General features: G+C 38.3%; 2 protein-coding genes across 2 annotated transcripts; both read right to left on the reverse strand.

The window, feature by feature from the left end:
- Positions 1-732: 732 nt before the first annotated feature.
- On the reverse strand, positions 733-6,528 carry RB195_012782 (uncharacterized protein; the record flags this gene model as incomplete). Its single annotated transcript, XM_064202321.1, has 6 exons — positions 733-877; positions 1,657-1,826; positions 3,508-3,576; positions 4,622-4,755; positions 5,071-5,187; positions 6,426-6,528. 6 exons carry the CDS (start codon positions 6,526-6,528, stop codon positions 733-735), a joined length of 738 nt encoding a protein of 245 aa, XP_064058202.1.
- A 2,360-nt stretch (positions 6,529-8,888) lies between these two features.
- On the reverse strand, positions 8,889-16,142 carry RB195_012783 (uncharacterized protein; the record flags this gene model as incomplete). Its single annotated transcript, XM_064202322.1, has 10 exons — positions 8,889-8,921; positions 8,999-9,087; positions 9,386-9,478; positions 10,262-10,319; positions 10,404-10,468; positions 11,521-11,647; positions 13,161-13,289; positions 14,527-14,685; positions 15,416-15,531; positions 16,106-16,142. The coding sequence occupies 10 exons, from the start codon at positions 16,140-16,142 to the stop codon at positions 8,889-8,891; spliced, it is 906 nt and encodes a 301-aa protein (XP_064058203.1).
- Positions 16,143-16,223: the final 81 nt, after the last annotated feature.

Raw genomic sequence — 16,223 nt, forward strand, 5'->3', positions numbered from 1 at the left:
ATAGCAGTGATAGTTATTGCACTTTTTGTTATGTTTACATACCGTCTATCATTTATCTTTACTTTTTTAATTTTTTTTACCGTTTATCAATATTTAAATCTTGTTTTGTAAATTGTATATAAGTTGCCGATTTCTCAGGACCTTTGGTTAGGGACCTTAGGGTGCAAGAAACAAGTGTTCTGTGTTATATTCCTGGACAAGTTCAATTACTGATACTAAGTTCCGCGTGGTATTTAACAAGTTTACCTAAACACTACAGGCCTTAAAGATCTTTGGATTCTTCATACCTTTCCACATATACCCAACGTTAACTTGCAAATATTAAAGGGAAACTGTGTAGAAAATTACAAAAATAGAAAAAGTACAAGCATTTGAGTTCCATTTGAGTGTAGCCATTTTGATCGTAGATAGCGATCTTCAGATTCGGTCAATAGAGCCATTTAGCCCTTTAAAAGGTATTTATTTATTTATTTAATTCTTATTTTTTCGCACTAGTGTTCTTCAAATCCCATCTCGACTAATGTAGTATATTTATCAACTATACAAATAGATAAATAATGAGTATCATAACGAACACGGAATTTCAATCCAAGGCAGCGAATAGTCATTCGGAGATTTTCATTCTTATACTTAGACAATATTTCAGGAATGAAAGTATGGTGCAACAATGAGTACATAGCACGTTGTTTGCTGATAAACGAAAAAAAAAACAGATAGAAAATCCGTTTTCGATTACTCTGTCTCCTCCGGGGTTTTCTTCCGTTGCCATACTGGTGGTATCACTAGTAGTAGTACGGTAACTCCAAAAAGGATCAGCGAGATGATCGCAAAATTGAGGATGAAATTGAATTTTCCACATACCAGAGGAGATTCACGGCTGCAATGAAAAATCTGAGTTTGAATGAATGGTAGTTCTCTTGTAATAAATTATAATAAAAAAATAAAAACAAAAATCACAAAATTATCAATAATCCCCTTTAAATTTTATAATTCCTTTCTGGGATAACACTACACTTTTATTTATGGTTCTATGTAACACTTCAATATTTTCTAAATTTCATTTATTATTATTTATTATACTATTATTATTATTAAATATTTTAATCAATAATAATGAAGTAATAATATTAGTAGATATAGATATTTTAATATTAGACAAAGAAATGAGTTATCGAGACGCGTCACATTTTAAAGGCATCACCCCAGGAATCTGAGGTGGTACGAATTTCAGGTGGAGTATTCTTATATTGGATGGTAGATTATGGAGAGGGAGTGATTCCGTCCATTTCTTCCTGATTGCCGTAAAAAAACGGCCCGGAAGATGCTGCGCGTGCACATGGCTGGCGCGCTCCAATCGAACTCCTTGTAGAAAATAGCGCGCCGAAACGCTCGAAGCCGTATCTTCCGGGCCGTTTTTTTTTTACGGGAATTAGGAAAAAATGGACGGAATCACTCCCCTCTCCATAATCTACGACTCCGTATACGAATACTCCACCTGAAATTTGTACCATCTCAGATTCGTGGTGTGATGCTTTCAATTTATGGCTTTACTTTATTTCCTATCCTCAATTATTTTCTAAATTTCATAAATATTTCAATTTTCAACTATAATATTAGACAAAGAAATGAGTTATCGAGATGCGTAGTTACACTTACTCTTGTGGACATTTTCCATACGATCCATTGTACTGTATAAATCCAATAGTTGCTTGTACGACACTGGTCGCAAACAGTACACAGCCCACCATGCGATGTACGGGCAAAAACATTTTCTTGGTGTTCTCAAATAACTCGGGCAGCAAGAAATTCACCAGTCCGAAAGTGAACTGAAAATTTTATGGATTATCGATTTTGACGTGTTCGAACCTCGATGTGAAATGTTATATTCACATTCTAAGGGGTACTGTAGCTCTTATAAACGAATATATTCCTTAAAATTTGGAATGAAGACGTTCTGTACTAAAATAGCGATATTATAAAACAAAAAACATTTACTTGAAAATTGTCCGATCCTGTTTTGTGACGGCTGCCTATTTTCTGGCATGAAACTGGTCGGAGTTGAGTGGAATCGTGGATTAGAGGCAGCACATCACGAATTTGATGTGGTATGAATTTTCCATGGAAAGCTTCCATGCAGGGCCGTAGGTAGCGGAAAGCTCCAGGTAGTTCCGCTCATCTCTCCGCAATCGCTGTAGAGAATCGCCCGGAAGCCGCCGTTTTTTTCTACGACGACTTGCATTGCAACGCGCCACCCTTGCGCACGCGCCGCATCAACGAGCGAGCCTTCGAGGATCAATAAGGTCTCCTCACCAGCCTAGTCAAGTTAAACTAATGAATGGACTGCTGAGGAGACCGGAACGTGTGCGAAGGTGCGCGTTCTAACGTACATCGTAGGAACTAATATGGTTCCCACGCTGATTTTTAGGGCGACTAGAACCTTTTAGGGGGATTGAGCGGGGCCATGCTCGTTTCCGTAATCTCCAACCCGAACTCCACGTTTTCCTTGGGCTTTCCGTTCCTCCGGGAACCATGGCACTTGCGTCGAGGATGTTGATAGTGCGTGGATGGCCTTTTGATAAGACGGGGGAGAGAAAGGAGAGGAGAGGAGAGGCGTATTTTAGAGATTAATTGCTAAAGAGTGAAGGGATGTGAGCGCAGCTGTAACTTTTAGACCTTACGAGATTTCGTTGACTCTTCACTCCTTTGTAATGAATATCAAGAGTTAAAGTATACCATTACTCCATGAAGGATGAATTAATGAATAATTAATCATTTAACAAACTCCTTTCGTTTGTAATATTTGCCTTCTTCAGTGTTTTTGTTTGCGTGAGGACTTGGAATCTGAAGAAAGAGCCGTGAAAATGCATGTAATGAACTAAAAAATCCTGAATGTTATTTAGGATCCTCCATTTCTACGAGAAAATTATTCTTTGAGGTAAATGGAATATATGGTTTTACCTTACATGAACGTTACATGTACATAATCTTATAAAGGGGTGGGTGTTCTGCAACGGTTAGAGGTTCCGCTTCCTGCACGATCGATCGGAGGTTCGAATCCGCCCTAGTGCTCACCAAGCCTTTCATCCCTCCGGGGGTCGATAAATTGGGACCAGACATGACTGGGAGGATAAAAACACTGGCTTCACCCGTCGGCTATCCACCGCAAGTCATTGTGCAGGCCAGTTACATGCTCGTAAACCTCAAACGATTCTGGATTGAAGTGAACGCGAGGGCGCATCCCGAGCGGACTGATTAGCGCTAGACGCTTTTTCCTTTATTCTTTAAGCTTATAAAGAAACTGAGATGATGGACGGTCGTCTGGAATTGAGTGAAAAATGAGGAAAATGAGTGTTGATATTGTACAAAACCTGCATTATGAAACAACATTAGATACATAATAAACATTTCGCGGGAATGTTGGGACCGTGGGAAGCGACAGCGAACCTTTTCAAATGAACATATTTTGGAATGATTAGTATGTAATCAAAAGTTTGATAGAAAACATACTTGAACAACGTAAACGAACATCACTCCAATTCCAATCCAGCTGTGAACTGATTTGAAGTGGTCGATATCCTGAAATTTAAGTTACTATTACTTTATACGTCCAAAAAGAGGGCGTCACACACAATTTATGTTTGTTGACTAAAACTAAAACATTTGCAGATTGGATAAACCCATTTTGTAGTATTGAATGACAAAGGAAAAAGAGAAAAGAAGAAAAAGAAAAAAGAAAAAAGAAAAAAGATACGTCGAAGATTTAGAGTTACGGCTACGTAACTTCAGTTGATTACTTACTGTTTCTTTTCGAGAAAAATTTGTCATGCAAGGATTTTTTTTATTGATCATTTTGAAAAACGACTGTCATATGACTCTCTCTACCACATGGTCCCGTTCAGATTTGTAATCTACACGGCGAACTCTACGTTTCCCATCAGGTTTCCACATTACGTCAATTTCCGGATACCCTTGCCTTTAAATGCTTTTAAATTCTGCCAAAAAGTCAAGGTATAGTTGAAATTCAACGAAATAAAGTTTGTTCCCATTGAAAAGTGTTCGTTTAAACTTTAATATTTATGTTGAAATGGCTTTGTGCACGACTCATCCACACCAAAACATCAATGAAAAAGCAAACAAAGAAAAAAAGACAGAGAAATTGATAAAATCGGCACTTGACTAGGATTTTTGTTTCTACAACGTCTTTTAAGTGGTAAAAGTCAAAGTGGTAGATTGTAAAATCTATAGATGCTCGTGGATTTTCGTCATGTTTATGGCTAAAAGATAGGGACCCATATTTTATCCTTATTTAGAGAAATTTCGATGGTGAAACAAACTTGTCGGCAAAATAGTGAACCTATGCACAGTGACAATGAATCCAGAAATTTCACAGTTGGTTGTTCTGCAGAACTAAGAAGTAACAGTTTTTAAATAGTGACAAATTTTTATGGTAGGTTAAGGAAATTTCTGGATCTATCGCATTGAACATTGTTCCGGAGACAGTACATGAGAGCATGTAGATGCGAACAGTAAATACAATACAGGTATAATACATATGTTAAAATCGAATATGTTTTTTTTTGGGAATTCGAAAAAAAAAATTCAAATTGAAAGAAATACTTACCGATTTATTTTTGTGAATAATCATTGCTGAGAGTCCCGTTGAGAAAAAAGCTATCGCCAGTAAATGAAATGCAACGTGTACAAATTTTGAGAGCGCTTTCGTATCGTATCGATAAAATCGATACGCGAGTAGTGCTGAAAAAATCGATATTCTCAGTAGCACACTTTTTTTAAAGGGATCACCCCACGAATCTAAGGTGGTATGGATTTCAGGTGGAGTATTCGTGTACGGGATTGTAGATTATGGAGAAGTGGGTGATTTCGTCCATTTCTTCCGAATTCCCGTAAAAAACGGCCCGGAAGACGCGGGCGCTTCGAGCGTTCCGGCGCGCTATTTTCTGCAACGAGTTCGATTGGAGCGCGCCAGCCGTGTTCACCTCAGATTCGTGGAATGATGTCTTTAATCCACAGATAGAAGGATAGGATAAGAAAATAATGAAGCTGGTGTACCTTCGCCTTGAAAAAATACCAATCCTGAAGCCATAAAGATTCCATGAAAATTCACACCACCGTAGTTACCTTTTGAAGGCCATTTTATTCCACATCCCATTGTGTTAAACAGGTAGCCTAAAGTTTTTTAGAGGAGTTCTAAGCAAAGGAAGCGTGTCCTTATTTTTATTGCTTGACACAAAATAAAATAGAATAAAATACAAAAAAATAATAGTAATAATAATACATGCAAAATAAAATAATAATACAAAAATAAATAAAATAATAATATGAGTAATACAAAATAAAATATATGCTAAATATTTTTTTCAGTGCGATATCCTAATTAATCTCTCAAAAGAAATATTGTTATTTATTCTTCTAGAAATTTGACTACACTTGCTTCCAGGTGAATTTTTCTCTCAAGGTAATCCTTACGTAACTGTTTCGTATCATTTTGTGCGTTGCACAGCGCGCGGAGTGCTGCGATGATACTTCTCAGAGTATAACTTCATATTTTGACTTGCAATTCTACCTTGACTTGAATTTTGTATTTATTTTTTGATCTGCTTTTAGAGAGTTGTTTTCTCTAAAATTTAGGTCCCTATCTTTCACGAAGGGATCTCTTTTTTAAGTCGAAGAATTACTGTAATATGCATACATTTTGCTTATAATTTATTAAATTATATGCACTTTACAGTAATACAGTACATGTGGAAGAATAGCATATTATTATGGTTGTAAAAATGATTAAGCATTGGTCCGAAATCCTCAAAATTTCTTCTGCTCTCCATTCTACATCTGAGGGGGTTTTAACTGGATAATTCGTGGATAACGTCCTTTGAACTGTCAAGGAAAATTCGCGAATGTATTATATCCTTCAAAAAGTTAGGGAAAGTTGTGAATTACATAACTGGATAAACGTTATAGAAACGTTTTTTTAAAGAGCAGTGCTAAGAAATCACGTATTTTTAAGGATAACTTTCGAAAGTTCCAGTGTTTCGTTCTGTCCAGTTGGTTTCAGCAGGAAACCGTGGAGATAGCTAATCTCTTTACGTCCCATATGAATTTCTAGCGTTTATACTTCAAAGACATTTAAATTTCTGAGGCGTTTACAGCGTTTATACTTCATCTGAGACAAAAACTGTGTGGATGGCAAACACGGCTTTTATTCACAATTTACATAAGATTTCAGGTAACTGTGCGCATCCCTCCAAAGACGGAGAAGAATTCTCCGGTGAGTTACAATTATGTCGTCGGAGGACAACTATGAGGCTATACTATTTATGCTAATTTTAGTTACGGTAGTTACAGTATTCCTTACTTTTACACCATAATAAAATTTACTTTTAATTTTTTTTTGGGAATGAACCTACCACTGAGAATCACGAAAGCGATCCCGCACAGTTGATTGATCGACATCATTAGTTCGAAATAAAGGTAAAGACGACTGCCGAATACTTTAGAAGGCTTTTGCATCTCTGTAACTCATAATTATGTAATCTTTACGGTTTATTCACTCATATGTACCTCATTTGACCAGTGTTACTCTATCTTAAAGGCAGCAATAGCACGAATCTGGGGTGGTAGGGATTTCAGGTGAAAAGTTCCTACACGGGGTCGTAGATTGTGGAGAAGGGGGTGATTCCGTCCATTTCTTCCTAATTGCAGAAAAACGCAGTATTAAAAACGGCCTTTTAGAGAAGAAATGGGGAACAACAAAATGGATGCGGCATCGTGGGGTCGCTTTCTTCCTAACCCAAAAAAAAAACGCCAAGAAAAAGCCGCCGCACGAGGCTGGCGCGCTCCAATACAACTCTTCGTAGAGAACAGCGCCCCGGAATGCTCGAAGCCTCCTCTTCCGGGCCGTTTTTTTACGGCAAATTAGGAAGAGATGGACGGAATCACCCTCCTCACCATAATCTACGACCCAGTATAGGCATAACCCACCTTAAACCCGAACCACCTAAGATTTGGTGATTCCTTTAAAATAATTTTCAGAAAAGTAAAAAAAATGAATTAATAAGCTTCATAGTTGAAAACAAGATGCAAAATACATGCTATTAAGTCTTTTAACAAAAAAATTCAATTTCAAAAAAAGTGTCCGTAAGAGTGGTGGCCATTCAAACGTGTGCGTTCCTGGAAGCGAATGGAGAGATTTTGAATGACATGTTAAAGCACTTTTATGGAAATACCCTGATAGTTCTCTTTTTTTTAGAGCTGAATCCATTTCGGAGAAATTCTTAACCCATGTATTGATTGCTTGGGAGATTAGGACGCGGACATGACGTCTTAAATTGTAATGACGTCGGAATTCCTGGTGTTAAGCTGCCACCGCACTATCGTCACTTTTGTAAAAACGACTTCACAGCAAATGCACGTCGTCGTAAACCGATACACTGATTTATGAGCACTAAATGGCAAGTAGTTGTACGCTGGAAGATGTTACTCTTACCTGTCCACCAATTTTTCAATCCAGGCACTACTACATTCAAAATTTCCCGTTTTCGAGGGCCACCCTGTACTAATTTCTGATTTCTTAATTTTTATTGCAATTTTTCCATGTTAACCTAAAAAAATAACTGTTTTCTGTTAGATTTTGGGTGACAAAACCTAAATGTGACTAAGTTCACGGGAGTGGATCCCCTAATTAGCCATGGATTATTTTGGATGATAAACTGATTCTTACTGAATAGAAAAAAAAACATCTTAGTGGACAAGATAGAGACTTAAGGTGAAAAGGTGGATGGTTTAAGAATTATGGGAAGGTTACGGATTAGCTCAGGATGTTATCACATATAAGAGCAGAACACTTGCGAATTCTGGAATGTCAGGCTTGGAACAATCAATTTCTGTTAAAGTGCCAGTATTTTATTATTTTTTATTTTCGAAATTCTGGGATGAAAGGTTTAAAAAAAATTTTTTATTTCCTGTAACTCAACTTAGTTTCATTTTTAAGGATGCGTACGGAAAGGTCTACGGTAAGGTCAAAACGATTCAATTTGTGCGTAAATATTTTCCATATCTTTTTTTTAGCTGGAAATTTCTAAGTGACACGATGACTCACTAGAAATATACAACAAAATCCAAGAATTATGAGAACAACAAGCGTTTAGACTGTATTTCAGGAAAAATAAGAAATAATACTTATTATAACAATGTGAAGAGAAGCGTATGAACGATGACAGAAGTTTTGTGTTGAGCTTAAACAACGAGTCAACAATGGTAATCGTGATGGCACGTAGAACGTTGCCTTGCCCGTGTATTTGGCGGCTGATAAGGGAATGTTTGCCAATGCACCTTACACACACACACACCTTTAGAGCATCCTAATTACTGTACTAAATAAGAACTAAGAATTAGGACTATTGTAATGTGTTAAAAAACTGAAATCCAGACGATTTTTAATTTAATTGCAATATATATTATATATTTTTAATTTAATTACAATATATTATATATATTGTTTTAATTTATTTACACTATATACTAAAATATAATTTTAAGTCGCCGATTAAGTCAAGTAAGTCAATATAATTTTAATTTTAATTGATTTCCTCGATGCACCATTATCAGTGATTCCTGGGAAAACTGAAAAATTTCACGGACTAGTACTGTGGTGGGGCCAGAACCACTTGAAGCTTAGCGTGATGGAACTAGTGCCACACGGCGCAGAAAAGGTGATAATTCCGAATAGGGCATTTCACTTCTCATCAATTTTTTCCACTTTTTCTTTTTTTTTCGCGTCTGCCGTCTTCGAATCCGAGTCCGTTTATAAAGTTTATTAATGTAATGAGATTAGAATCGATTGTTATCTTTTGACTGGTAAATCCATCTTTCTAAGATTTGTTCACTTTTGCAGGCGGCTGCGACTGAAACAAGGTTACAACAGGTATTTTTCCAGAATACTCTTGATTGATGGAAAGAATTCAAAAGTCTATCTACTTACCAGTTTTTCCATATTTTTTGGTTTATAGACGGAATAAATGTAATATAAACCCGTAAGGTACAATGCCGTGAATGCGTACGTCACAGTCTCTATAAAGGAGGTGATAAAATCGCAAATATTCGGATCTGTAGTCGGATCAAAGCGACCTGAAGCCGCTGGTGCAGTCGCATAAGCGGTTGCGTTCGAAGCGGTGCAGCTGAGCGTGGCAGTCATCGGATCGAGGCGGGACCCTTGCTAGCATCCCCAATCATCGCTACAGTTCACGATGGTCCCACCTCGATCTCAGCCGTTGGCTCCGCTAAGCCGCTTCGAGCGCAGCCGCTTACGCAACTGCATCGCGCTTCATATCGTTTTGACCCGACTATACTTTTTTGTTACGCTGCTTACCGAAAATTTCATGATTGTTAATATACGATCTATCCCTAGACCATACATGTTCTGAAACCATCGTCATTGTACTGTATGTCAGCTCCAAATAAGCTGAAAAACACTTCTGTAGTTTTGTGATTTTTGTAGAAGAGTGAAACCACCATTTTTAACTAAACGCCGAAAAACATTGGAAAATTTTTAAATTTAAATAATAATAAAATAATAATAAATAATAAAAATAATAATAAATAATACTAAAATTTTGAAAAATTTTATGGATATATAATTACCGAATAGAATTATTATGGAATCTATTTTTAGTTGCACCTGCACCTACAAGAGGAAAAAAAGTGGGAAAGGGAAATAATTATCACAATCACTATGCGCAATTTCTAACAAGGTCCCAATTATTTCTCACTATTGATTTCCGTAGGTGCCCCATAGGGAGGAAAAAAAATGAGGGACAATCTTCCGCAGATCATAATCATATTCACATAGCCTGTGCTTGTACTTGATCATTCTATCTATAGATACGAGGTTTTTAAAAAAATTTAAACTACATAAATTGTGCTGAATGCTGTGTTCAGAAAAAAAATCCTAAACTAAAAATTTCTTTTGTTTCGAAACTTCAATTTTATTATTTATTATTTATTATTTATATTTATTTTTATTTTATTATTTTTATTTTTTTATTCCATTATTTTATTATTTTATTTCTTATTTTTTTATGAGATCCTACTCAATAGCTACAGTTTTAGTTCTGTCAATCTCAATGTAATGCTCTAATTGATTGTAAAGAGCAGTACGCACATAAGAAATGTAAATCTAAGCCTGAAAAATCTACTTCCGACAGTTTTTCTTTGCACTAATAAAGCCTATAACAACGTAACTGACCATTTTCATCCTTGATTCGAACGTCTTGCAATCTTTCAAACACATGTTGTTGGTATAACTAGAAAATATGAATAAGAAACAAGAGGAATTAGAGGAGAAAAAAATAAAGAAAGGCGCTCGCTGAAAAATACATCTCCACCACCTCGCGAGAGCAATGCATTCCTCGACAACACCAAATTTCATTACCTTCATGGTTAAACATATGGCCTAAATTGGAATAGTTAAATATGTGAAATCTTACCAAAATCAGTCTGTTTTAGACAATTATCACAATCAATATGCAATTTCAATCAATATGCAATCAATAACTTCTAACAGTGTCCCAATTATTTCTTACTACTTGTCCTGTTAGGTGCTTCTAGTGGCTACCAGCTCTCATAAACTATGTACGTTGTACCAAAAACCTTCGAATTTTCACCGTTTTGACAAACGCTGAAGCACCTGGGAGTAGATTTACTGGGAAAATGTGTCCAGGAAGTAATAGCCGTTTTCCTTCCTAACATTTCGAAGTGTCTGACTATGCACTCCAGACGAAGAAGCGCATAAGTGATGCTGGTGAAAAAATATTACAACAGAATCAATCCTTTCGTCCTTGTTCCGTATCCTGTGAAATTTGTCGCCTCGCCTATCCACGCCGAGTGTCCTCAGATCCTTTTTCACCACCTCAGCGCAGAACTATCTCGGTTACACGGCGGAAATTATCTAAATATTGCAAAAGATGCTGTTGTCCAGCATACTGCCAAAGAGGGACCCAAATACCAAGAAGGTACGCGGAATTTTTTGTTAAAAACTAAAGACGGGTTCGTTACGCCTATACGGAAAACATTGTCGACCTAATCATTCACAAAGAAAAGAGGTTTGGAGGCTCACATCAAAAGGGTGGATCGTTTCCCCTCTACCTAGACGATCCACTTTAGATTAGTCTCCCTTGAGGCTCCTCAATAGGAAAGGGAGACCAATCCAAAGAAAATATTGTCACAATTATGATCAATAAATATTAACATAGTAAAAAACTAAGAGTCTAAAGAATGTAAGTCAATAAAGTCTAAAGTACTCGGGTCACTCGGCATCGATAAGCAGTTTATGCGCCTAGTCTCGCAGGTTATGGAACAGTTTCTTACGGTAATTTTACAGTTTTACGGAAGACAAACGCAATATTTTGCCAGGGTATTACATAACAAATTTCAATTTCAGGGAAAAAATGCCATTTTGACAGATATGGTGGTATTGATTCAGGCATAAATCAGAAAATATCCTACCCGTAGTTGTTTCGTGACATTTTTGAATGTCCTCGTTCTTGTACCCAGAACTTCTTAGGCAGCCGGCATCCATCGACGCGATGCCGTCTGAGAGGAACTTGAGTCTCATAACGCATAGTGGGACGTCCTATATGTCTTCATTAATGCTCTATGCTGTATATTAATATTTGTACATACATATTTAAGTAAGTATAAAAGAACGGGGAATGGACTAGCAACTTAGCAGCCAGCTTATTTGGGTGAGATTGCAAAAGGAGTATTGTTCCATTATTTGAGTCGACCATAAGTTAACGCATAGTTTTAACGACATTTCGTTCTACACACATACACATACACATCTTTCTATTTATCTACAGAGAGAGAGAGAGAGAGAGAGAGAGAGAGAGAGAGAGAGAGAGAGAGAGAGAGAGAGAGAGAGAGAGAGGAAAGAAAGAGGCAAAGCCTTATACGGGATGATGACATCATGTCAGCTATGTATACCTAGGTTCTTTTTTTCCAACCTAAATATACATAGCTGGAGCTGTGGGACCGTTTGTGCGAGATAAAGCTAGTTAAAGTTTCTGGCGTTAATCAATCCGCTTGGGATGCGCCCCCACTTTCACTTCAATTCAGGATCGTTCGAGGTTTACGAACGTGTGACTGGCCCGTACAATGACTTGCAGGGGCTAGCCGATGGGTCAAGTCAGTGTTTTTATCCTCCCAGACAAGGCTGGTACCAACTTTATCGACTCCGGAAGGATGAAAGGCTTAGTGAGCACTAGGGCGGATTCGAACCTCCGGTTGATCGTGTAGGAAGCGGAACTTCTAACCGCAACACTACACCCCTCTATTTGTGCGAGAAAGAAGCATCAAAAACTCACTTGTTCCTCATGAACATCACCTTATCCAGGCTCGAACGGGTGGAGACTGATTTTTCTACACGTTTCATAAAATTCGCCCACCATTCGTTCCACCTTACCGATGCATGATATTATTAGGGCGATATCGTCACCGAAACGAAGAATGACTGCCAACTGAACTGCCGGACCTCAACTTTCACTCTCCTCCATCTTTTCCCTTCCCAACTCTCTTCACACGTTCCTCAGAGCTGCATCGAATGCTTTGGGTTAGATTTCCTCATCTTCCAAAATATCCTCATTGCACAATAACGTCCATTGTGACGTTATTGTAGAATAAGGAAATTTTGGTCGTGGGGCTATTAATACATAACACATTAAGGATATTTATGTAATAAGTATTGATCCCTTGCTTGTCCAAGGCTCCCATGATCGCTTCCATTTCAGTTGAATAGAAGGCTTTCTTTGAGTCGATGAAAGTGAGACACAGCGGCATTCTCCAATATTCTCGCGATATTTCTGCGAGTTTCAAAACGGTAGCATGTGGTCAATCGCGCTGAATTATTTTTGAAGCCCTGTTTGCTCGCATGGCTTCGTATTATTGGTGTTCATCACTAAGTAATGGAAGTTCTGATGCTTCAGAAACGCCTGATTCAGCATCAGAAAGCAAACCAACGTTTTTGCGATCCACCTATTCCAATGGAAATACAAGGAGAATTGATCACACAAGAAAATGAAAATAACAGACGCGGATAATTAGAACAAAAATCACTGAAAGGAAAAACTGCTTATTAAATTCCAGACATTTTGGCATTGTTCTGGTGGTCGATGTATCCAATTGACACCAGTTCCATTGACCATTAAAGAAACTGAATCGCAGGAGCCATCAGGGGATGAAACTGCACTCCAACCAAATACAGAATCCTCGATAAGCTAAAACAAGTGCGTAAGATTTTATTTATTTCTGCTTTGGAAAAGGAAGACGTAAAAGAAATACACTTTGGAACAAATCTACATTTAATATGCGTGAAAATTCAGCAGTTTAGTAATGGATTCTCGGTGTTTTTGCCATGCCAGAGAATGTTGGGAAAGAATTTTTCATTTAAAATCAGGCGTCATTAAAATCATCAATCATCATTTTAATCAATTTACTCGGGATTCCCGCGAATACCACTCCCTCATCGGCACTTGGTAAGTGTGAATAGAACTGTTTTTTCGGACCTGTCTGCTCACAGTAGTTCATCACGGTGGACAGACAACCTGTGAGTAAATTCAGTTACCTCACTGGAACGCTGAAAAAACGGCAACTATGGTAATGAAGTACAGCACGACGGCTGAAGTCACTTCTGCAATTAACTCATAAGGCAAATGAACGTGATCCAGTCGAATCGCCAACAAAGTCAAGCTGTTCACTCTATTTCTTCATTGTTCTACCTATCGTGACTTAAAGGCATCCCCCACGAATCTGAGGTGGTACGGATTTCAGGTGGAGTATTCGTATACGGCACAGTAGATTAGAGAGGGGTTGATTCCATCCATTTCTTCCTAATTGCCGTAAAAAAATGGCCCGGAAGATACGGCTTCGAACGATCCAGCGCGCTATTTTCTACAAGTTCGAGTGGAGCGCGTCAGCCTTGTGCACGCGCCGTATCTTCCGGCCCGTGTTTTACGGCAATTAGGAAGAAATGGACGGAATCACGACCCTCTCCATAATCTATCATCCCTTATAAGAATACTCCACCTGAAATCGGCATAACCTCAGCTTCGTGCGGTGGTGCCTTTAAAGGTCGGAGACAGGCACATTACCTACTCTGATTCCAACTGCTTGGAGAGTAAAGTGGTTGGAAGGTTAGCCGGGTATTTTTGCCCCAGGATTTTCCACATTGAAGAATTTTACGTAAAGAGAATGTGAAGTATTATCTATGAAAAAGGATGGCATAGTTTGGTGAACAATCGTTCTAGAAGTTTAGACGTAAGACATTCCCATTAAATAAGGTAAGCCATTAAGGCGAGAACTCAAAATCTTTTTACGCTTAGTTTCTGTAGCCTGGAACAGAAGTAATTTTAAATTTCTCGGTTTTTTTTTGTGTTTAAGTCTAAATTCTCATTTCTATGCTTTGTTCAAGGAAAGGTAAGCGTATTACTTTTGTTCTGCGGAAGATTTACTTACTCGTTTGTTGCAATCTGGCGTTCGACAGCAACAGTGACGTATCGTGGGATTTTCTGTTGGATAGCACATGGCATTCAGCTTTTCCTTCCAATAACATGGTCCACATCCACGATTTTCAATTATATTTTTATCAAGAAAAACTGAGCAACTTGACTCGTACTAAAAAAAAACTGTAACGCGTTAAAAATTCAGGCTAAAAGGAAACTTCAAATAAAACAAAGGACGAAATCCCTTCAGATAAAATTCATTCTGTATTCGCCTTGTACAAGCAAGCACGGTGCATTTAGATGGCATTTTGTTTTTGATGTTGTTAGTAAGTTAGCATGCGTCAATGTTGTTGAGTTTGATGATATCACTATGGTTGGAATTCTGTATAAATGAACCTGGACGTTGAGAAACGGCAGTCAGTTGTCTATGGATTTTCCCTTGTGAACTCAATGTACCGGAACTGTTCATTCAAGAGATCCATTTTATAGTTGGGTCAAAACGAAATGAAGCACGGACCGTTACGTAAGTGACCGCACTTGGAAGCGGTGCGGTGGAGACAGCGGTTGCAACCGAGATAGGACCATGGCGAACTGCAGAGGTGAGTGGCGGCAGTGAGGGTCTTTACGCGATCCCAACCGCTACGCTCCACTGCTCCGCTTCGAGCGCAGCCGCTTGTTCAAATGTCCGAGCTTCATGTCGTATTGACCCGACTATAGTCGATCGAAGTGTCCATTTTGGTTTGGGTTGGACGTATTATGCAACAATCATCCATGCATCGGCAGTACAAAAGAGGTTTGCGTTCAAATAGGGGTTTTTCCACCTTAGACATGAAAGCAACGACTAATGAGGGCGCAAATTTTTCGATGAGTTGGACATGCTATTTCTGAAACGAGCCACTTACACTAAACTCAGTTCTTGGTATTAGCGGACACGATGTAGACAAGGAGAAATTGAGCTGGTTTTCACTTCCAACAAAGCAAGAGTCTATGAATTGTTGATTTGTTCGTGGGAAAACGTCTGGAATTTCAATACGTTGCATTAAGCCAAATCTATCAGTCTTCTTAACATTATGTAATAATGACACCTGTGAGACTTAGCCAGACAAATTTGATACCTTATAGAACAGGATCTCCTCAAATATGTACAAGGACAACTCACCTTGGCGAATATGCGAGTAAACCGTGTTAGCGCGTAACATCCGCCTACCGTTTAAAAGCAGCATACCACAAATCTCACGTGGTGAAGAAATCCGCAAAAAAAAATCTAGAGTTAGGGTTGTAGATTGCGAGATCAGGGCCGGTTTCGCTCACCGCTCCCTGATCGTCGTAATGAACGCCGTGGGAACCACTTTTGTTACTACGAGGTACGCTAGAACGCTCCTCTATGCGCACTTCGTTTCCCACGCCGTTTCTTACGACGATCAGAGAGAGATAAGAAGAACCACCACTGACCCCGCAATCTACAACCTTAACTCTAACATTTCCCGCGGATTCCTTCATCACGTCAGATTCGCCATATTCTGCTTTTACGTCGAGAAAGTCAAAAAGTGGTAGAAAAAGGGATCAAAGCTGGTCAGCACTGGCGTACCTACCAATTTGTAAAAAAAGCACCACTGCCTTCCAAAACATTGAGAGACTAAAACTAGTAGCATTGTTTCCTACTCTTTTAAACATCTGATACAGTGATACTAGAACCAAAACGCTGCCTTA

The sequence above is a fragment of the Necator americanus genome, chromosome V (assembly GCF_031761385.1).
Source record: "Necator americanus strain Aroian chromosome V, whole genome shotgun sequence".
Classification (NCBI taxonomy): Eukaryota; Metazoa; Nematoda; class Chromadorea; order Rhabditida; family Ancylostomatidae; genus Necator; species Necator americanus.